Here is a 24457-nt window from a genome sequence, read left to right as displayed (position 1 = left end):
CCCTTTTTTTTTTTTTTTTTTTTTCTGGACCTTGACTGACTTAAAGGTAAGCAGATGTAAGCGGACACACCAAAGGGGCCTAGGGCATAGACTAACTTATACTGTATACTGTACAATAGGGGGTATGAGATATAATCTGCATTGCATGATTTGGCCTGCCAACCCCCCCCCCCCCCCAAGCTAAAATAACCCTCCATATAGACCCGACATTTTTTGGCATTAATGATACTATGTGTGTTTCACTGGATGGGTATTTTAAGTGGTTGTAAAGGCTAAAGGATTTTTTCCTTAATGCATTCTTTGCATTAGGGTAAAAAAAACATTCATGTGTAGCCCCCAGCTCAGCTCCTAAATACTGGAGTGCTCGCTCTCACTCTCGCAGCAGCGGAACCCATTGGCTACTGGTGCTGTCAATCAAATCCTGTAAGAGGTGGCACCAAGTCGGGCTCTGGATTAGGAGTGCCCCCATAGCAAGTGGCTTGATATGGAGGCACTCGAAAGAGAAGGGGAGCCAGGAGCATCAGCAGGGGACTCCAGAAGAGGAAACTATTGCACAAAGTAGGCAAGTATAACCACCTTTAGGAGTTTTAAGAAAGGGGGAAAAAAAAGAACCTTTACAATTGCTTTGAGCTTAACTACTTAAGGACCAGCCGAAGTTCTATGTCGCTACTTTAATGTTAAATACTGTTGTTATGGCATCAGCCATAACCCTGGTATTTTAAAAAACTGCAGACTGTTCTCTTTGAGATAAAAGTGGTCTCTCCGGCCTATTCGCTGCTAGATCACTTTTTTTTGGGGGGGGGGGGGCTGGGAGAGGGAGATTTTTTATTTAATTTGAAAAATAAATAAGTTCTTTAACCCCATATCTCTCATTTAAGAAGTCCTGCCATGCTTTTTTTTGCTTTTTTTTTATTACAAATGATGTTTACAGAATTGGCATATATAGGGGGCGCTAAAACTAAATAACACATTTAGTGAATTGGTAAATAAACAATTAAATAAATAATATACGATAACAGATAATAAATCTAAACCAACATAGGCAGACTAAGCGAACAGCAGCACACTGGCAAAAATAATAAACTTGAATAAGTGAAACAATAATGATAATAATAAGAGTCCAATCAAAAAAGTGTTCAGATAAGATCCAATCAAGGTTAATCTCTAAAGGATGCAAATTGTTGAAAGTTCATTCATAAAAGGTGTCCACCTCTACCAAGAAGATCCCCAAAATGTGCACTAATAGATGGCTCCTTACCACAAGGTGTTGACCTAGTTTGTTAGAAAGGGTCAAATACAGCAAGTTGGTCACTAAACCAGTAGAATGATTCAGCTGCGCGGCTCTATGTTTCCAGGATTCAAACACTCTCATAAAGGAGGGAGAGGGGAAACCACCATAGTGAAGTACAGTTTATTTAAAATAAATCACAGATAAAACAGCATAGCCAAATGGCCTCTTACTTTGACAGTGCCTTGGACCCGGCACTGAGGCTAGTCAGCATGGCAGGATAGGCTGTGATTAAAAGTTCCTCGTTGGGGAACTGAAAGTAATCCAATCCGGATAGCAGTTCCTCGCTTGGAGAGCTGGCGTGCGTTCCAGGCCAGAGGACCAGCGGGACCGGAAGTGCGTAGTTTCGAACGTAACCAGGCGCCTCGACGTACGTTTCGTGATTGACACGTCGTCAGGAAGTGTGCCTGGATACGTCCTAGACCCATAGAAATAGGTCTGGCGGTTAGAATGGGCGGGGTAAGCCTATGACGAGCCTCAGTTCCTGGTCAAACAATTAACACATGCTGGATTCCACACGCTGAATGTGTGGATATGCATAATAACTATATAACCGCCAGACTTATTTCTATGGGTCTAGGACGTATCCAGGCACGCTTCCTAACGACGTGTCAATCACAAAACGTACGTCGAGGCGCCTTTACATTCCTTGTAATAGAAATAAAAGTGACCCAAAAACTTTTAAAAGGCAATGTCAAAATAATTAGGAAAAAATTAATATCTATTATCTATTCGCTGTACCCATCTCTGCCACCCTTCGAGTTCAGAGGAACCACACCTACAGAGGAGGAATCGGGTATCAATGTGCACTTGCAGTGCATATTAAAATCCGCTAATCGGATCTAATGTTGTGTAGATCAGAAAAACGTTTTCAATGGTTGCCCGAGATTTCAAGGTAAAAAGGTTGAGAAACACTGCTATATAGAGGGAAAGGTTTTGTTCAGAATTTCATGTCAGAGTTTTACAACCTCTTTTTAAACTAAATTGATCCCCCCCCCCAAGCTGTTTTCTCGTTGATAAATGATACATTTTAGACCCCTCATCTTTCCATAAAGGGGAACTGTCATGCCCTGTTTACATTCCTTGTAATAGGAATAAAAGTGTTAAAGTAAAATAAAGAATACAATATTTTTTTAAGTGTCCCTGCATGCTTGCGCACAGAAGCGAGTGCGTATGTAAGTCACGCCCACATATGTAAATGGTGTTCAAATCACACATGTGAGGTATTGCCACGTGCGTTTAGAGCAAGAGTAACAATTCTAGCCCAAGACCTCCTCTGTAACACTAAATTGATAACCTGTAAAAGAAAATTCAAGTGTCGCCATGAAGATTTTTAAGTACCAAAGTTTGGCACCATTCCATGAGTGTGCGCAATTTTAAAGTGTGCCATGTTGGGTATCTATTTACTCAGCATAACATCTTTCACATTATACCAAAAATTATAGTTTTTACATGTCATGCCTCCTACACACAATCGGTTTTCCTGGCGGTCAAAAGTCTGCCGGGCAAACAGAGAACCTGCTCGGTTGCTTTACCCCATGTACACACGGCCAGTTTTCCCGACAGGAAAACTGCCATGACAGCTTTGATCGGGAAAACCGACCGTGTATGCTCTACCGTCGTGTTTCCCATAGGAAAACTGCAGAGCAAAAAACCACAGAGAATCGCGGCGGCGGGAAAAATAACAAGTTCTCCATTTATTTATTTATTTATTTTTTTTATTTTTTTTGCTCAAAGTTTTCCTGTCGGGAAAACTGCTATGGAGCATATACACGGCTGGAATTGGCCCGGATGGGAAGTGGTTTTAATTTGATAGGATGGCATGTCTGTTTGCTCTAAGGTATAGATCACCTCCAGCTGACTTGGCCCCGGCGCCCGCATCATTGGATTTGATTCACAGCAGCTGTAGCCAACGTTGTGAAAAAATAGCATGTTCGAAATTTTTAATGCCCATTTTTTAGATCGTGAAAAATGCTCTGAAGCCCACACACGATCTTTTTTTAATGACATTAAAAAGCGTAATTTTTTTAGAACCCAAAAAACGGTCGTGTGTACGCGGCATTAGGCTTTTTTCCTCTTGTGATTTGGCCGGTAGCACACCTCCTGTGTTGGTGCCCCCCACGCTGAAGGAGCACATGGGGCACCTTTTGGACAGCCGCATTGTCAGTCTAGGGGGAGGGAAATGTTGGATGTCCTAGCAGATTTACTCACTGAACAAATTAAAGCCAATCTACAGCTCACTCTTTACAAGCGGTTACAGCAAATGTTTTTTTTCCTTTTGGGATAAAGGTTATGCATAAATAAAAGCTAAAGGTTATGCGTAAATAAAAGCTGATCCTTGTAAGTACCTATGCTAGTGTTAAATGGTTTGTCTAATTTCTGTAACTTATAACATTCTGCTGGAGAGCTTGTTCTTTTGATAAACAATAGACTTAATGGCCAGATCAACAGATGTAAATGAAATAAAATGTATGCAGACACCACATCTAAGACTTGGGAAGCTGCAATATAAATAATTCCATAATGACCAGGCCATTTGTTTGCGATACAGCACTGCGTCGCTTTAACTGATAATTGCGCGGGTGACGCTGTTACCACAAATAGAGCTTTATTTTGGTGGTATTTGACCACCTATGCGGTTTTTATTTGTTGCGCTATAAACCTAATACGAAAACTTTGGAAACTTTTTTTTTTTTTTTACTTTGCTATATAATATCCCCCCCCCCCAAAAAAAAATGTCTTCATCAGTTTTAGGCTGATATGTATTCTTCTACATATTTTTGGTAAAAAAAACGCAATAAGCGTATATTGATTGGTTTGCGCAAAAGTTATAGCGTCTACAGAATGGGGAATATATTTATGGCATTTTGTAGAACATTATTTTTTTTATTAGTAAAGGCGGTGATCAGTGATTTTTAGCAGGACTGCGACATTGCGGCGGACAGATTGGACACTTTTTTGGGGGCCATTGACATTTTATACAGCGATCAGAGCTAAAAATAGCCACTGATTACAATATAAATGTCACTGGCAGGAAAGGGGTTAACACTAGGGGGCGATCAAGGGGTTAAATGTGTTTTCTGGGAGGTGTTGCTAACTGTATGGGGGCTGGGCTGACTGGAGGAGGAGAGCTATTGCTGTTCCTAATCACTAGTAAAAGACGATCTGTCTCTCCTACCTTGACAGAACGGGGATCTGTTTGTTTACACTGACAGATCCCTGTTCTGCCTTTCTCTCGAGCGATCGCGGGTGGCCAGCGGACCTTGAGTCCGCTGGACCTGCTGGTTGGCTCCCCAGTTTGTGGATGGATGCGCGTGCCCACAAATCGCTGTGTACGTGCCCGACGTACAATGACTGATTCGCGTAGGGGAGCCAACCTGCCGCAGTACAACTGCAGCGGACGGTTCGTAACTAGTTAAAGGAGAGTCCCACAAACCATTAAAGACTGGGATCTTTCAGATGTGAAAGTACAGAGCATAAATATTGCTTTAAATAATGCAGCCGCAATTCTCTTTTCCATGACCATTCACCAAGTGCAGAGAAATAAAGCCATTTTCAATTTAATTGCAATGAGAGAAATCAAAAAGGTGATTGATTTCTCAGCCTATTGAATCTTTTTGTTACTTTATGGAAGGTGTAAAGGGTCACTCCAGCTAAAACTGCTTATTTAGTTTTGTATACCCTATAATGAGTTGACCATGCACTAGCTTCTTTTATCCCTTGGCAATAAAGGAAGAATCGCTCTTTCTGCGTTCTCAGTTCTAGTTGCCTGCTTTGGCCTTTACAAAGAGGGTTACTCCAGTGTTTTTCTATGTGTTTTTTATTATGGAGGTTGCAGGTAGAGGAATGGTACTCCTGTTGATGCAGCAAGAGGCTTGAGATTATATGAGTGAGGGAGGTGGTGAAGCCAGAAACTTCAGTCAGAAGATCAAGCCACTGCAGTCTCAGACAGTGGGCCATTCAAACCTCAAGGGTCTATCTATAGGGCTTTGGCCATAGACTGATCTAAATTCAGCCATCAGCTGCTGATGAGGGTATTTTGCCTGTGGGTTGTGCCGCTGTCAGAACACAATGACCTAGTGGGGCTATTCTCCCATTCATTAGCCCTAAATAAAAAAAAGAATTGTGTATGGCTAGCCTTGGTATTAATGTTGGATAGTCTCAGCCTTCGTTCAATGGTTTTCTTTACTTTGCGGTACATGGAAATTCCAAAGCTAGCATAATGGGCAATTCTGAAACCATTATCTATTTTAAATGTATGTTCACTGAAACAACATTACAGATATTTGATAAAAATCACATATTTCCCAAAGCACTGGTTTAACTTCTTTCTTTTGTATTGTAGATATTTCTTCTGGCCTGTCCACCATGTAAAGTTGCCACAATAGTATTCAGGTGAGTATGGTACTATTAGATAATTGTAAATTAGCACAGCAATGAATTGTACTAACTGTATTGCCAAAGGTTTTATTACAGGGGCAGATTTCATAAAGATAATCGTGTCCAAAGATTGTTGTGTATCCAGTGGCATTTTAATCCAATGCTATACTGTACTGACATTTCAGAACCCCATTCCTACCTTCCTACTTATGTACTGTCTATGCTGGACTTCTGATTTTATTTTAGAACTAGTTTAACCACTTAAGCCCCGGACCATATTGCTGCCTAAAGACCCAAGGGGTTTTTACAGTTCGGGACTGTGTCGCTTTAACAGACAATTGCGCGGTCGTGCGACGTGGCTCCCAAACAAAATTGGCGTCCTTTTTTCCCCACAAATAGAGCTTTCTTTTGGTGGTATTTGATCACCTCTGCGGTTTTTATTTTTTGCGCTATAAACAAAAATAGAGCGACAATTTTGAAAAAAATGCAATATTTTTTACTTTTTGCTGTAATAAATATCCCCCAAAAACATATATAAAAACATTTTTTTTCCTCAGTTTAGGCCGATACGTATTCTTCTACCTATTTTTAGTAAAAAAAATCGCAATAAGCGTTTATCGATTGGTTTGCGCAAAATTTATAGCGTTTACAAAATAGGGGATAGTTTTATTGCATTTTTATTAATTTTTTTTTTTTTTTACTACTAATGGCGGCGATCAGCGATTTTTTTCGTGACTGCGACATTATGGCGGACACTTCGGACAATTTTGACACATTTTTGGGACCATTGTCATTTTCACAGCAAAAAATGCATTTAAATTGCATTCTTTATTGTGAAAATGACAGTTGCAGTTTGGGAGTTAACCACAGGGGGCGCTGTAGGAGTTAGGGTGCACCTAGTATGTGTTTACAACTGTTGGGGGGTGTGGCTGTAGGAATGACGTCATCGATCGTGTCTTCCCTATAAAGGGAATGACGCGATCGATGCGCCGACACAGTGAAGCACGGGGAAGCCGTGTTTACACACGGCTCTCCTCGTTCTTCAGCTCCGGGGAGCGATCGCGACGGAGCGGCTATAAACAAATAGCCGCGCCGTGGTCCCGGATCGCTCCCCGAGCGGACCCGACCTCCGCATGTAGCGGGGGGGGGTCCCGATCGGACCCCCCACCCGCTAATAGGCGAGGACGTACCTATACGCCCATGTGCCTGTACGTGCCATATTGTGGACGTATATGTACATGCGGGGGTCGGGAAGTGGTTAAAATAACCTTTTCTAAGAGAAATGCAGGAGCTGCCATTGCTGACCTGCATCTGAAAGTACCACTTGCCTGCTTGTTCTTCATCATTCATTCTGAAAGGAGCTGAAAAGTCAGAAGGTTTTTTTATCTTAATGCATTAAGATAAAAAGCCTTCTATGTGCAGCAGCTGCCACAGCACCCCTATTACTTACCTGAGCCCTGTCCTATTCCAGCTATGTCCGTGAGTGTCTCAGCCCTCCGAGACTCTCTCTCTTGATTTATTGGCTTTGACACAGTAGCAGCACCATGGGCTCCCGCTGCTGTCAGTCTGCCAATCAGGAGACAGAGGAATTGGGGCCGTGCCACAGCCGAGTGTTTGAATGGACACTGGGGGCTGAGACTCGGCTCGAGTGCCCCCATAGCAAGCTGCTTGCTGTGGGGGAACTCAACAGCAGAGAGGGGCACCGAAGAGGGACCCGAGAACAGGAGGATCTGGGCTGCTCTGTGCAAATCCACTGCACAGGGCAGGTATGTTTACCATGTTTGGGGAAAAAATAGACTTAATTACTTTAAGTCTTTGCATGCTTGTTCAAGATTACTGACTTGAAGTGATGCAGCATGACAGCCAGGCAACAACTACACACTGAGAAAAAATCTACATAAAAACAGAATGCGGAGATGCAACGCGGCGGGGGGTTCGTTCCTACACATCTGGTGGAATTGCCCATTGATACGACCATTCTGGGAAAAAATCCATAATCTCATTACCCAGATTAACCACCTTTGCCCCTGAATTTGCCCCAGCTCAGTACCTGCTCCACCACTCACCCCTTCCGAGGAAGACGTATAACAAATCTCTCATGCTGCACCTCATTAATGCGGCCACCCAATGCATTCCCATAAGATGGAAAACCACTTCCCCTCTCACGGTAGAAGACTGGCATTCACGGGTTACAAGGATCAAAGAAATGGCAAGAATCATCCACCAGGCCAAAGACGCACATGAAAAGTTCAGGTGTACTTGGGCCTGCTGGACGCACTACAAAGATTCACTGAACCCTCAGGACCCCGGTATCCTCAGTACTCCCACTTTATGAACAGGCTTTCTTAGTAGAGTTTCAAAATTACCAGATTTTTATAATTTTTTGGGGGAAAATGGTTTTAACATTTGTATTGCTATGTTTTCTATTATGAATACAATATGGGTTTATGAGATTTGAAAATTATTGCATTCTGTTTTTATGTAGCTTTTACAATGTTCCAACTTTTTTGAATTGGGGTTGTAGCATTTGCACATCACTGGTAGCCTCCATTGAGTAAGGGACTGAGAACTCCTGGTCCTAGTACAGGCCTGTTTCATCTTCACATCGCCCTTTTAGCAGCCAAAACTTCCTATTTAAAAGATTACTGAATAAATACAATTTTCCAAACTAGATATAAAATGTCAACCCTTCTTCCTTTTTCTTTTTTTACTTTTAGGTTACAGATGCATATGTTGAATGGAGCTCTTCTTGCATTGCTCTTTCCAGTGCTGAATACGCGAATGGTACGTAGATTGTGTCACTGGCTTATCCCTTCTAAAGGGGAATAGCCATTGCTTTCTTGCCTTTATAGAGTGTGTGTGTGTGTGTGTGTGTGTGTGTGTGTGTGTGTGTGTGTGTGTGTGTGTGTGTGTATATTGACACAAATGCACTAAACAAGATTATAAACGCAACACTTTGTGTTTGCCCCTATTTATCATGAGCTAAGCGTAAAGATCTACGACTTTTTCTATATACACAAAAGGAAGATTTCTCTCAAATATTCACATATCTGTCTAAATCTGTTAGTGAGCACTTCTCCTTTGCCGAGATAATCCATCCACCTCACAGGTGTGGCATATCAAGATGCTGATTGAACAGCATCATTTTTGCACAGGTGTGCCTTAGGCTGGCCACAATAAAAGGCCACACTGAAATATGCAATTTTATCACACAGCACAATGCCACAGATGTCGCAAGTTTTGAGGGAGCGTGCATTTGGCATGCTGGCTGCAGGAATGTCCACCAGAGCTGTTGCCCTTGAACTGAATGTTCATTTCTCTACCATAAGCTGTCTCCAAAGGCATTCTAGAGAATTTAGCAGTACATTCAACCGGCCTCACAAGCGCAGACCATGTGTAACCACACCAGCCCAGGGCCTCCACATCCAGCATCTTCACCTCCAAGATCGTCTTGAGACCAGCCACCCGGACAGCTGCTGCAAAAATCGGTTTGCATAACCAAAGAATTTCTGCACAAACTGTAATGAAACTGTCTCAGGGAAGCTCATCTGCATGCTCATCGGGGTCTTGACTTGACTGCAGTTCATCGTAAACAACTTGAGTGGGCAAAGTCTCACATTTGATGGTGTCTGGCACTTTGGAGAGGTATTCTTTTCACGGATAAATCCTGGTTTTCACTGTACAGGGCAGATGGCAGACAGTGTATGGCGTTGTGTAGGTGAGTGGTTTGCTGATGTCAACGTGTGGATCGAGTGGCTGATGGTGACGATGGGGTTATGGTTTAGGCCAGTGATGGCGAACCTTGGCACCCCCAGATGTTTTGGAACTACATTTCCCATGAAGCTTATGCACTCTGCAATGTAGTTCCAAAATATCTGGGGTGCCAAGGTTCGCCATCACTGGTATTTGCAGTCATATGCTATGGACAACGAACACGGGTGCATTTTATTGATGACATTTTGAATGCACAGAGATACCGTGACGAGATCCTGAGGCCCATTGTTGTGCCATTCATCCACGGCCATCGCCTCATGTTGCAGCATGATAATGCACGGCCCCATGTTGTAACGATCTGTACACAATTCCTGGAAGCTGAAAACATCCCAGTTCTTGCCATGTCACCCATTGAGCCTGTTTGGGATGCTTTGGATCGGCATATACGAGAGTGGGTTCAAGTTCCTGACAATGTGTTGTGGGTAAGTGTGTCTTCACACACTATGTGTTTTTATATGGACTTGCACTGGACTTTGTTTATTTTGTGTCTATTTTTTTTTTCTCTCATGGAGTCACTTATTGTTGCTTTTTTTGAACATTATTATTTTGTTTAGAGCGCAGTACACTTTTATTTATATCGCAATAAAACCAGACTCTTGCCTGCTGCGGTCCTCAGTGCAGGGTCCTGGGTTCAGTGGCACTTTAAGTGAACCTTAACTTTGTTTTTTTCATGGCATAGTAACAGGTTTCTTTTACTGTTGCACTAGCCAGCTGCTTATGCCTGCCTTCTCTTCTCTAGACTTGAGTACCGCTCCATTCAGCTAACAGAAGCAAAGAGATATATAGCTATATATTACTTCTGGTATGGGGAGTTATTTAAAAGGCCTGAGAGGGGACTGTAAGCTCCAAGCTGGAGCCACTTGATGTTTACCCTTTTTTTGGGGGCATAAAGCAGTGATGGAAAAACCTTTTTGAGCTTGAGTGCCCAAACGGCGACACAAAACCAACTTATTTATTTCAAAGTGCCAAAACTGAATTAAACCTATCAGCAGATCTGTACAGAGAATGGGACTGATCATCCCTCTGAATGAGCCCCAAGGGACCAAAAACGTACGATTCTGCCCAGAAAAAAACCCTTTGTGTTTTTTCAAAAGTGTGTTGCGCTCAGAAAGCAGGGTTCAGGAAAGTGTTGTGCTCAGAATCCAGTGATCAGGAATGCGTCGTGCTCTGGATACAGTGATCAGGAATGCGTCGTGCTCTGGATACAGTGATCAGGAATGCGTCGTGCTCTGGATACAGTGATCAGGAATGCGTCGTGCTCTGGATACAGTGATCAGGAATGCGTCGTGCTCTGGATACAGTGATCAGGAATGCATCGTGCTCTGGATACAGTGATCAGGAATGCGTTGTGCTCTGGATACAGTGATCAGGAATGTGTCGTGCTCTGGATACAGTGATCAGGAATGTGTCGTGCTCTGGATACAGTGATCAGGAATTCGTCGTGCTCTGGATACAGTGATCAGGAATGTGTTTTGCTCAGAATGCTTGGATTGGGGGGGGGGGGGGTGGTGTGATGTGAGGACCAGTAGGGGGTGGCCTTCCCAAAGCAGTGTCCTCTGATCCCCTGCCGCCCCCCCCCCCCACACACATGCACACTAGTATCCTCTGCCCCCCCCCATTTCCCCTATAGCAGTGACCTCTGGCTTGCCTCCCATAGCAGTGTCCTACCTGTGTATGTACACAGTCCTTCACATGGTCATGCAGCCGCTCTCCTATTGGCTCTTAAAGTCCAGGAAGGGAGGAGTCGCTCTTCTCTTCCTCGGTTTCCAGAGGCATTGCAGCGCTGCTTACAGCAGCAGACGTTCCATGCAAGTCCTTCCCACTGGGGCTGCCCTTGGAGCATGCAGGGAGGGATTTAAACACCGGCTGCCTCGCTACCCGATGGCACTGATGCAAGGAAGGGAGCCGGCTTCTCCGTGCTTGCACCGCCAGTTCAAGTAACTACCTGACTGGGGGTCCCCCCCCCCCCCATCCTGGCGGCTCTGGCTCTATAAGCTGCGTGCCCACAGAGGGTTCTGCGTGCCAGCTGTGGCATAGGTTTGCCATCACTGGCATAGTCATCCCATTATGTGAACCTGCGCATTGCCCTAGCAAGTCAAAGCAACAAGTTTACTTAAAAAAATAAAATACAGATGTACTGTAGATTATTGGACTTTCATATTTTTTCATTTAACCATTAAGCTAAAGCACATACTTGAGAATTGGTAAATAATTTACTAGTATGGATTGCTTTTTACTTTTCCTTCATTCCAAGGGTGACTGGTAAATGTGCACAGGCAAAGCTTGTAATTTGAATGCTTATTTATGAAGTTGTGCTAGCATGTTCTGACAAATATAGAAATTCTCTACTTCACCTTACTTATAAGAATTTTTACTTTTTTGTGTATATATTTGTCATCTTTGTAGCCTCCAGACTATGCACCTTTTTCAGGACAGTTGGTGGTATATTGGTCTTCGCTCAGCAATAGATCTGACCACACACATACATATTTTATTTTTGTACATTTTTTTTTTAAATTACATTATTAAGGAAAATTATAAAATTGTAAAATGAGATACAATTCAATATGTGATTTATATGCCAAAGTGCAATTGGCAAGTACCTTTTGAGCATAAGATTTGTTTTATGTACCTTTTTATGTAGTGTACTAGAGTTGCACAATCCAAAATCAGAGGTTTTCATTCTAGTTATCAAAGGTGCATCCGCAGACCAGGACCTTAAACTGACCATACATGCAGCAAATATTGGCCGGTTCATGATGAACCAGATGCAATTCTGTAAGTGGGTGGCCCTCTCCCACTTGAAATCCCTTGTATAAAAAAGAAAAATTGAAGGAGCAAGCCAGAACATTTTCTGCTGTCATGTCACAACACAACAGCCGCAGCGGGAGATTTGTCCATCTGCTCTGTAAAGCATGAATGGAGTCTAATAAAACAAAAAAAAGCCTTATGTTATTAATATACAATCATTGTGTGCCTCACAAAAGCAATTTGTGAGCACCTTGCAAGGAATAATGCAGTTGACCTTGGTACAGTTTGCTTTATAACTAAGGCAACACATCCGAATTAAAAGCGTTGGCATCATAGATATCACTGACAGCCATAGCCTCAACAATATCTGACAGACTTCTTAAAGCACAATAAGCACAGTTATTGCACCTGATAGGCTGGGCATGACTCTGCTAGCAAAGTCTGCAGAAGGGGAGATCAGGTAAAACGCAGGGTTCAAACTCCTCATTGAAGCCGCCAAAACTGCTGCTTAAAGTGTTACTAAACCCAGCAATATGAAAATGGTTCACCCCCCCACACACAGTGCCCACAGCTTTTAAATCTTCTAAAGCTTACTAAAGCCTAGTACACACTAGTTAAAACGAACCGCTCAGGTTGGAGCTGCTGTACTAACAATCTGATATTAGTACAGCAATCTCCCCTGCTGTTCTGTTGTGTTCTGACAAGGGTAGCCCCCCCCCCCCCCCACCAATGGAGGAGCAATAAAAATCTGACAGACTTTGCAAACTCTTTGTCAAAACTAGAGTGTTTTGTTAAAGTCCGTGTTCAGAGAGTTGTAGAGTTTGAGTTTGGTCCACTTTGGAGTAGTTAGATTACGTGTAAACACTGGCATGGGTGGCAACAAGACCCAGACCTATTGTAGACTTTTGCCCGTCTCACTGTTTTGAGGTAAAAAAAAACTCTGAAAGTCTTGCTGGTCTCTAGTGAATTTTAGATCTTTAAACCATGAATACTCAATTTGTAGGAATAAGAAAGACGTATTAATGTGAAGGATGTGCCATATGTAAATATATAGATAGTTTGGAAAATTTCAGTAATGTGGATGGAACAAGCGAATTTAGGGTATATACAGTAGAAAGTCCTTCCCTCTGCATGATTATCTGCATTGGATAATGAAATGAGAGGAAAGAGATCGAACAGGGATTATAGACACAAATGTGAGGTCTCTTGATCTGCAGGTAGTCGGCACAGCTAAGTAAAATATTTTATGGGTAGGTAGTGGCCATTTTAAGAGTGTATATAAAACATTTTTTGTACACACAGCTGCCATTTGAAGTGGAGGTGTATTACATTCAACACATCCTTCTCTACATAGTGCCCATCTACCTGATGCGGAAAGGAGGTAAGACTTGCCATGTTTGTTTTATTTGTCTGATATTTTTACATTTGGGCCTTGAAGAAAAGAGTATATTCCAATTGTTTGCCATGTGTGGCTCATTGAGCAAACCTCTTAGACCCCATACACACTATTAGATTTTCTGCAGATTTTTGTCTTCAGATTTACCAAAACCATCTAATATGAGGTCCAACCTTAAGAGTTTCAATTTGTATGCAATCAGGCAGGCCCTTGCACTACATGGTTTTGGTAAACCTGAAGACAAAAATCTGCAGAAAATCTAATCGTGTGTACGGGGTCTTAGGCAGACCATACACGGTTAGAATCTTGGCCAGTTTAGCAGGAACTGGCCGAGATGCGAACTGTGTATGGGCAGACTGAATGTACCAAGTTGATCAATCAACTTGGGTACAATCAGCATGTTGGGTTTTACCTGAAATTATTAAGAAGACATTTGCTCAGCGGGAGGGATTCCTGCATCTACACTATCTGTGTTGTTGTTGGGAGAATCAAGCAAATTTCTTTCGCTTGATTCTCCCACCAACACAGACCATGTCATGCAAGGGCCTGGTATGCTCTTGGAGGGGGAACCCATACCATTTTGGCATGCGACCTCCAGTCGCATTCCAAAGTCGGAGCATGCAAGATGGCGTTCTGACTCTGATCCGACTTCAATGATATTCAGTGGGCTGAAGTAGGATCAAAGTTGGACCAAAATAGTACAGGGAGCATTTTCAAAGTCGGTCCGACTTGTGTCCGACCAGTTAAGACCCCCTACAATAGGGAAACGTTGATTTTTGCACGTCATGCGACATGAGCTCACAATGTCGGAGCGTTTGTTGCACCAGTGTGATCCCGGCCTAAGGCTCCATGTACACTGGACGTTTTTACAACTGCTACGTCAGTTTTGCCGTGTTTACATGCCACGTGTTTAGAAGCGTTTAAAAAAAAAAAAGTATTTTTTTTTATGCCGAAAAACGCCTATAAACGAGCGTTTAGCGTCTGAAACGTGGAAATCTTCTGCATCTGAACCCATTTTTTTGTTTTCAAAGAAACACTGTCAAACACAACTGCCTAAAAACGGCAATAAACAAGACTGTGTACATGGTCACGTAGGATAACATTGAATGGGTTTGAAAAAAGCGTCCATCAGCATCCCGTGTACATGGGGCCTAAAGGTGTGTGTGCTGTTTTGTAGGTGCCTGCCATAGGTGACACTTTTTTCTTTTCTTTTTTTTTTCGACCACCCAGCAGGTTACATCCACACACAAGGAAGAGGGAAAGACGAATCCTCCCTGCTGGGACATTGTATACGGACATCTGGATGAATGCGTTGTCATTCGACAGAAGTCGATCGTTGGCCATACATGGATTATATTCTGCTGGTTCCTGCTGAATCAGCCAAATTTCAATCCATCTATGGCCAGTTTAAGGCTCCAGTTTGAAAATCGAATCCTGTTTTTAAAATGCATAGTTTTCTGTATACACTCCCAAGCAGACTGCTTACAGGGCTGCATGATTTGCTTATTCATTGTTCATCTCTGGTCTTCCTCTTTTGTTAGAATTCAGTCTGAGCAATGCAATTCAGATATCAGTTGGCTTGATTCAGCTTATTTCACTATTGTTGATGGTCCTATAGATTGATGTATGCCCCTTCCCCCTACAACACAAAAAGGAAGTTCCTCTGTGCATTTCACTATTAAACACAAACAGATAAATCTCCAATGCTAAATCTCCATTTGTATCAGACAATGGGAGAAAAGCATTCAAAATATTTTATTTGGTTGTTTCTATGAAATGAACATGTTACCACAGAGCCAATCGAAAGCCAGCTGCATGTCCTCTTCATCAGCCCATGTTTTTTACTAATCCTGTCCATATTAAATCTTGCATAAAACCTTTCCCCATGTGCTTCCATGTCTTCATGAAAAACGGTGTCCAGTTACATTTGGCACAGCTAGACTGAAAGTGGATATTGGCTGGATGTTACTAAACAAAAAAGCAAAACTTTGGCAACAAAAGAAAAAATGATAAAAGTCGTTTCTACATTGTTTCCTGTTAGATAAGATAACATTGGGATCAAGCTTTACATGTGACGATATTGATTTAACAAACATGTCCTGTCACCCAAAAAGAAGAAACCATTAAGCTGTACTGTTCCAAAAGATATATATTTATTTTGATTCTTCTGTCATTTCACTACATCCTTTATCTTTTCTTTCTGCTGTCCCTCATTCCAGAGAAAGTGAAAACATTTACCAAAAAAATTAAATAAATAAATACATATAGATAAATACTTGGTTTTCTTTAAAAAAGCTGAACTCTAAATCTAAAAACTCCAATAAATCCAGCAATGCATTCAATCAGCCTCTTCAGCACTGTCAGTGGGATAGCCAATCGGAGCTCTATTGTTCTGCTTAGTGCGGTCAGTTTACAGTTTAACCCTATCGCTGTCAGAGCTGTTCTTGTATTTCTTTTTCTTTCTTTTTTTGCAGGCATATTTAAAAAAAATTATATAATTTTTTTATATATATATATATATAACACACACACACACACACACACACACACACACACCTGAAGATTGGTTAACCCACCCAAAGTTTAGCTAAAACTTTATATTAGCTATACAGCTTTCTTAAAAAGGAATTTCACTGTTGTTTAACCAACTGACCTCCTGGAAGGTTTTACCCCCCCCCCCCTTAACGACCAAGCCATTTTTTTTGCTATTCAGCCCTGTGCTACTTTAACTGGCAATTACATGGTCATGCAACACTGTGCCCAAATCAAATTTTGTATCATTTTTTTTTTTTTTTACACAAATAGAGCTTTCTTTTGTTGGTATTGGATCACTGCTGTTTCCTTTTTTTTAATTATTATTATTGCATAAACGATCAGTTAAAATCGATATAAATCTAATAACATCAAATGTTTTAAGTTTAGGACAAAACGTATTCCGATACATGTCTTTGGTAGAAACCAAACTGCGGTTTCGGGGGTACTTGCATAGTACTGATCGTGATCAAGATACTGATTCAAACAGACGCTATACTAGTAATGGCAGGGATCAGCAACTTCTAGCGTGACGGGAAATCTAGCACTAAATGACACTGGCTGGGAGGGCTGCTGACACTGACGTCGCTAATGACATCAATAAAGTGATCCGTGATAATACTGTACACTGTACTAATGGCACTGGCCAAGAAAATATAAATAGGAATGCCCCTGGGATAGTGTGGATTGGCACAGTAATGTGGATTGACAAATGGATATATAAAAGTAGAAAAGTTTTATTTATTACAAAAATTACAAGGTTACAAAATGTAGGTTAAAAACAAAGAGAGCTGACATGTAGATACTGCAGTACATATTTATCACACCCTGGTTGTAAACAAAAAGTTAGTACAGCAGGGGGTGATTAGAACCGAAGGTGTGCTACGCTTCCTCCAGGCATGGGAATTTGGTAGGATACCTTGCTTTTTCTTTTGGAATATCTTTGGGCCATCCCAGGACCCCCTAGATGGGTGGGGGGTGCTCTGGAGCGCCTTTCTTTCTCCCGGCCCAGTGGTGGATTCTGTCCTGATTGAGTGTTTTTGATTGGAATATATCCACCAAAAAGCTAAATTCTTTACATTTACCAGAAAAGAGAAACCTGCAGTTTTGGTAAACCCAGCTTTACTGTCCCTCTCAGTAAGGCTCCTAAAACTACTGTGTATGTAGTTAGCTGAGACTTTGCTCTGTAGTTAATTGTAAAGCCTCAGGGTTTGATAACATTTTGTTGCTAATGCAGAAATATTTTTGTTGCCCATTGCAACCAATCAAATTATACACTGCTCAAAAAAATGAAAGGAACACTTTGAAAACATATCGGATCTCAACGGGCAAACATCTCATGCTGGATATCTATACTGATATGGACTGGGTAATGTGTTAAGAATGAAAGGATGGCACATCATTTGATGGAAATGAAAATTATCCACCTACAGAGGGCTGAATTCAAAGACACCCCGAAAATCAAAGTGAAAAAATGATGCAGAAAGCTAATTTTGCTGAAACTTCATTGCAACAACTCAAAATGGTCCTCAGTAGTTTATATGGCCACCCAAGTGCTTGTATGCATGCGTGACAACATCAGGGCATGCTCCTAATGAGACGTCTGATGGTGTCCTGGGGTATTTCATCCCAGATCTGCACCAGAGCATCACTGAGGTGCAACCTGGCGGCACCGTATGGACCGTAACATAATGTCCCAGAGGTGTTCTTTTGGATTTAGGTCAGGTGAGCTTGGGGGCCATTCAATGGTATTAATTTCTTTATCCTCCAGGAACTGGCTGCATGCTCTTACCACATGAGGCTAGGCATTGTCGTGCACCAGGAGGAACCCGGGACCCACCGCACCAGCGTAGGTTCTGACAATGGGTCCAAGGATTTCATCCCGATACCTAATGGCAGTCAGGGGTACCATTTGTGTAGCCTGTAGAGGTCTGTGTGTCCCTCCATGGATATGCCTCCCCAGACCATCACTGACCCACCACCAAACTAGTCATGCTGAACGATGTTACAGGCAACATAATGTTCTCCAGGTCCGTCATATATGCTGGGGGTGAACCTGCTCTCATCTCTAAAAAGCATGGGGCACCAGTGGCACACCTGCCAATTCTGGAGTTCAATGGAAAATGCCAATCGAGCTCCACAGTTTCCGGCAGTGAGCACTAGAAGTTGTCGGACCCTCAGGCCACCCTCATGAAGTCTATTTCTGATTGTTTGGTCAGACACATTCACAACAGTGGCCTGCTGGAGGTCATTTTGTAGGGCTCTGGCAGTGCTCATCCGGTTCCTCCTTCCTTGCACAAAGGAGCAGATTCCGGTCCTGCTGATGGGTTAAGGACCTTCTACGGCTCTGTCCAGCTCTCCTAGAGTAACTATCTGTCTCCTGAAATCTCCTCCTCCATGCTCTTGAGACTGTGCTGGCTAACCTTCTGGCAATGACACATATTGATTGATGTGCCATCCTGGAGGAGTTGAACTGCCTGTGCAACCTTTATAAGGTCCAAGTATCGCCTCGTGCTACCAGTAGTAACACTGACCCTAGCCAAATGCAAAACTAGTGAAAAACAGTCAGAAAAGATAAGTAGGGGAAACAAATGTCAGACACCTCCACCTGAAAAACCATTCCTGTTTGTTGCCCATCTAGTGCTCCTGTTAATCCGTTTCAGCTGCTTTGCTGTTAATTTAAATTAACAACCCCCTCTGTATACACCCCTCCCCCCCCCCCCTCTGCTACTTAACTGACCAGATCAATATCCCAGGAGTTCTGATTCTAAAGTGTTCCTTTAATTTTTTTGAGCAGTGTATAAGGCCATTAAAAATTTAATGCACTAGATAAACTATATTTGTAATGAAAAAAGTGGTGTACTGGGGACATCTAGTGTTCATTTAAAGGAATGTTTGAAAAAAAGATACATACACTTGCAGAATTGGAAATTCTACAGTCTTCTTTTTTTTTTTTTTTTTTTTAATGCGACTACATCCCACCGCTAACCCAAACTCGGCTTATCCACAACCTAAACCCAGCACCCTCAGCCCAAAAGTAAAGGTTTATGTTATGGGAAAAAACGACATTGCTTTGAATCTGAACAGCTTTTTACTATTTTCTCCTAGGTGTGTATACACCAGAGCCACTCTGTAACTTCTGGTGGGCAATTCTGGCAACTGGACTCATGTTTTTCTACCACTTCACCCTTCTCCAGATACTAGGCTTGGTGAGTGTATTATTGAACTATTACTCTATGTAGAAATAGAATTATTGTGTTAAGCAAAACTTCTTGTTTAATGGTCTGTTACCTCAGCTATTTGTGTCCGATATGTTAGTAGTAATATTTAATATGCAGTGTCCCTGACTTATCCCCAGCTTCTCCCATGTATAATTGTTTTTCACATACAAAATGTGTGTATTAAATCCTTTGTATGAGGAAAGCACAGGTTCACCTAATGTCCCACCCCGGGATTAAATCATCCGCCCCCCCCCCCCCCCTCCACTCACCAGCCCCAAACTAATTCCTAATACTAAAAACTAAAGTTACAACCATATCAAAAAGCTCTATTTACTGATCTGTAGCTGAGGTCATGTGGTGCTCTAGCCCAGGGCTCAAAATTTCAAGTCCTGAGCTACTAGCCCGGCCATAAGGGTTACTGATCACCAGTTGCCCCAGCCAACCCCTATCATGCCCTGCCTCTAATTCTACCCCTAAACACACCCTCAAAAGTTAGCCCCTGAAATGACAACGGCTTTCATTTGAATTGCTGGGCTCTCACCGTCGCACACAGTCCTGCCTCCTGGCCCATCTCCTTTGATATACTGGCATTTGGACTGGTGTTCTTTCTATCAAAAGAGCCGGACCAGGAGGCGTAACTGTGTGTGATGACAAGCGTTCCGACAATTCAAATGAAATCTGTTGCAGTGGGCAATCCCCTCTCTGTGATGATCTAGCGGGCACTCCTCTTCCTCCCCTCTCTTCTCCCCTGGGCGATCGGTAGGAGAACCACTCCCATTCAACCCCATCTGCCGGCAGTGCTCCTTTTTCAGATGTCCACATTTTACTGCCAGCATGATAATGGCACTTCCTGTTGGATGGCCAGTGAGGTCCTCTCAGGATTGAGTTGACAGATGTTGGTGGAAGCTAGTCAAAGGGACCTTCGTTCTCAGGAGGTCTTCACAGCACTAGATAAGGTCCCCCCTTGCAGAAATGGTGCCTATGTGGAACCTGGGTAAAAGCTTACCAGGACAGTTTAGGCAAAATCTATCTTCTTATCACCTCTCCCACCCAGCCTTTCTAGAGTATGGCTTCAATGCTAACCCCTAAAGAGCCCTTGCCCTCCCCACAACCTTTACCAGACCCTGAAATGTATCACTTAAAGGACGCCTGTGATCAAATAATGGGGGGGGGGGGGGGGGGGGGGGGGGGAACTATCCTGCTGTATCTAATCTTTACTTTTTACCTAGATTACGGAAGTAAACCTAAACAACATGTTGTGCCCAGCTGTGTCTGACCCCTTCTATGGGCCCTGGTATCGTATGTGGGCATCAGGACACCAAACCATCATGACCATGATCCATGGGAAGTTGATTGTTGCTTTTTTCTCCTCTGGCTCACCTCGCTTTAAGTTCTTCTTGGAGCGGTTTCCTTTTTCAGGAAAGAAAGTGGATTAATATGCCACTACAGGAGTGGCCCAGCTTCAACATTTTTCTCAGCCAAAACTCGTAAACAACTGGCATACATAAGTTTAAAAGGGCTACCAACCCTTTCATTATTATCCAGTGTTAAGAACTTCCAGGTGCCTAAACAAGTGACCTTACAGAAGGGGCCAGGGTGTCGAATATGCTTTTCACTAGTAACTATTTCTAACAATTGTGCTGCACTATGAGCCGAACTGTATGCTAGGCAGCATTGGGTGAACATTTTATGAGGGCTAAGGTGGCCGCCCATCTTTGCACAGGGATCCTTCTGACCTGGTTTCTAGTTTGGGAGTGCAGTCTGTTACAAGAACTGATGCTTTTTATTTATAATTATTAATGGGGAGTTCAAAACAACCCATAGCGAGTCACTTTTGTCTGTCTTCACTGTGGGCCTGCAGTGTTAAATCTATTGTATATTTTACTGTGATTTGATTTTAAAGGTCTTCTGAAATGAGTAATGTGCTAAGGGATCTATTTTCCTTACATTTTAAAGGCATACGCACACTTGGAACTTCTATTCAAAGTATGTTGCTGTTGGACAAATCTCTGGATCTGTGCGTATCACTTACAATGGGGCAAATTGAGACTGACTTCAGAAAACAAAATGGTCCCAATTGTCCTCTGTGACTAACTTGGGTATTTCTTCTATTGTTTGCTAGTACTAGAAAATGGTTCCTAGAAACTGGCTGTTTGCTCTTTTTATTTTCTTCCATGTATCCTAAAACGCCTACATATTTTTCATTTTAATATTTACCTGCATTATTCTATTTTACTTTGTGCCTCCTTGTCAAATGTAATTCTTATAGGACATTGCCATAGTTCTATCTAACCCCAGTTACAGAATGTTTTCTGCCAGGATGTGCCATCACTATCACCAATTCTTTATACTGTGGTGTTGGTTCTATATTCTAAGGTAAATGCGTGGGTATTGTAAAGAAGATGAATGCGTTTTCATGGAAAGCTTATTGTATTTGATGCTGTTAGGAGCTTTCTTAAAGGGGAGCTCATCAGTGAATGCCATGTAGAAGACAGGCAGAGGACAAGGGACCAGTCATGAGTATAACCTGTGTTTTCCCTGCAGCTGATCTTCCCCATTACTGATATAATGGGAGAAAGATCAGGAAATGTTATGTCATGTTAATGTTAAATTTTAAGTGAATCTGTCACAAAAAAAGGGAACTGCTATTAGGAATATCATACAGACATTCACATCTGCTGACACTGAATGGCAGCGAGGGGCGTAGGGCACAAGAAGAAATGTTGGGTTAAAGGCGCTGCACTTTATTTTCACATTTTTTTTTTCCTTTGTTGTGCTGGCAGCCACCACATACATTACACATTGGAGGAGAGCAGTATATTTGAAATATTTTTTGTAAGCTTTATTAAGGCAAGGACATGTTTGAGCTTTGCCCAATCAGAATCGCTAGTATTTGACTCAATTGTGATGCTCTGTCTGCAGTACATTAAAACTAAACTTCAGGATCCTGACCACCTAGTATTTGTAAATCACTGTGCTGCTCAATTTAACTGGTGCTGTGCCGATCGTACCAGTCCTCGGGACACCCCTGCCCTTTTGAAAAGTACTTCTGGGAGGAAATGCAACCGTGATGCTCAGTTGCACATACAGGAAAACAGGATAAAAGAAAATGGACAATAGGAAGCAATGGATGATCATCCTCCCCCTTTTTTTTTTTTTTTAAAGAAAGGCAGGTATCTTTTATTAGATAGTATTATGATCTTCCTGGCTAGAGTTCAGCTTTAAATCCCTGATCCAGAGCAAGAATGCAGATAAGTAGTTGTGACTAATTTGCTGTTCTACTTATTTGTTTCAGTTTAGTGACTCAAAGTATGGAAGCCAAAAAAGTCAGGCAGCTAGCATTTTCAAGAGGTCAGGAAAGGGTTACTTTAAGTGCCCATAAACTGCATGTCCTCATTGTTACTGGCTGTTAAGGCATGCTGCAAATTGCTCTTAAGACAGACTAATGACTTGGCCAAGTAGTGCTTGTACAGCATTGGTAAAGCATTCTATGTTAAGTAAAGAATACATACACTAAGCACTATTCATAAGTAAAACATTTACATAAGATAGCCCAGTACAATTTTTTTTTTAAATTGCAGCCTTTTCTGTAAAAACATACTTTCTTTTTTTTGGTGCCCAAGTGACGGACTGCCAGGAATTTTAGATCCTGCGTTTAGCCTGTCCATTTTAGATTTTGTCTATGGTCACTTCTCTTCTTGGCTTAGACCTACTCGCTGGAAATACACTCCCTTGATGAGATGTATTGAGAGTCTTGCCTGCTCTGATCCTACAGCAGTATGTGGTCAGTGGTTAAAGCGGATCTCCACTGGAAAAAAATATTAAAAGCCAGCAGCTACAAATACTGCAGCTGCTGACTTTTAATATTAGGACACTTGCCCGTCCTGGAGTCCAGCGACGTCGGTAACAGCAGAGGACCAGCGATCGCTTGTCACTCTGCTGCCCCCACCGCCATCCTCGGTGAGGGAATCGGGAAGTGAAGCGCTCCGGCTTCACTGCCCAATTCCCTACGGCGCATGCGCTAGTCACACAGCGCCGCCCTCACTGGTCCCCGTTGTGTTCTGGGAGCCGAGTGTTTCCCAGAACACAATGGACGGGGGCGGGAAGTGATGCACTACCTGCAGAATCCCCGCAGATAGGACTCCCGGAAGTGGGTGCAAATACCTGTCCTTGACATTTTCAGAAATGGCAGCCTACACATTCCTGTCAAAGTAGTCTGATTTACAACTGCTGTTACTGAAGCCAATATAGCAGTAGTTGTTAACAGACATATTTGTCTAATACTAACTTGCTAAATTTTTCCCAAAGGATGCCATGGGACTGCTGTGTTTTTTTTTTTTCTCTCCGTTTTATGGATTTGCTTAACCACTTAAGACCCGGACCAAAATGCAGCTAAAGGACCTTGCCCCTTTTTGCGATTCGGCACTGCGTCGCTTTAATTGACAATTGCGCGGTCGTGCGATGTGGCTCCCAAACAAAATTGGCGTCCTTTTTTCCCCCACAAATAGCTTTATTTTGGTGGTATTTGATCACCGCTGCAGTTTTTATTTTTTGCGCTATAAACAAAAATAAAGCGACAATTTTGAAAACAATGCAATATTTTTTACTTTTTGCTATAATAAATATCCCCCAAAAATATATAAAAAAAAATGTTTTCCTCAGTTTAGGCCGATACGTATTCTTCTACATATTATTGGCAAAAAAAAAATTGCAATAAGAGTTTATCGGTTGGTTTGCGCAAAATTTATAGCGTTTACAAAATATGGGATAGTTTTATTGCATTTTTATAAAAAAAAATTTTTTTACTACTAATGGCGGCGATCAGCGTTTTTTTTTCGTGACTGCGACATTATGGCGGACACTTCGAACAATTTTGACACATTTTTGGGACCCCTGTCATTTTCACATCAAAAAATGCATTTAAAATGCATTGTTTACTGTGAAAATGACAGTTGCAGTTTGGGAGTTAACCCCAACAGCGCCCCCTAGTGGTTATGTGTTCCCTGAAGTGTGTTTACAACTGTAGGGGGGTGTGGCTGTAGGAGTGACGTCATCGATTGTGTCCCCCTATAACCGGGATGACACGATCGATGCAGATGCCACAGTGAAGAACGA

At 42.3% G+C, this 24457-nt stretch overlaps 1 protein-coding gene across 1 annotated transcript in view; it reads left to right on the top strand.

Annotated features, from left to right (window-relative positions):
- The window catches only part of TMEM164 (transmembrane protein 164), a 63961-nt gene extending 41460 nt beyond the window's left edge, over positions 1–22501 (top strand). The window contains exons 2-6 of the mRNA XM_040323886.1: positions 5634–5683; positions 8386–8452; positions 13496–13574; positions 19230–19330; positions 20572–22501. Of these exons, the coding sequence (XP_040179820.1) occupies positions 5634–5683; positions 8386–8452; positions 13496–13574; positions 19230–19330; positions 20572–20778 (504 nt within the window). The 3' untranslated portion in view covers positions 20779–22501. The remainder of the gene's footprint in view (positions 1–5633; positions 5684–8385; positions 8453–13495; positions 13575–19229; positions 19331–20571) is intronic.
- Positions 22502–24457: the final 1956 nt, after the last annotated feature.

Source organism: Rana temporaria, chromosome 9, assembly GCF_905171775.1.
Source record: "Rana temporaria chromosome 9, aRanTem1.1, whole genome shotgun sequence".
Taxonomy (NCBI): domain Eukaryota; kingdom Metazoa; phylum Chordata; class Amphibia; order Anura; family Ranidae; genus Rana; species Rana temporaria.
This window is presented reverse-complemented; position numbering and strand designations above follow the sequence as displayed.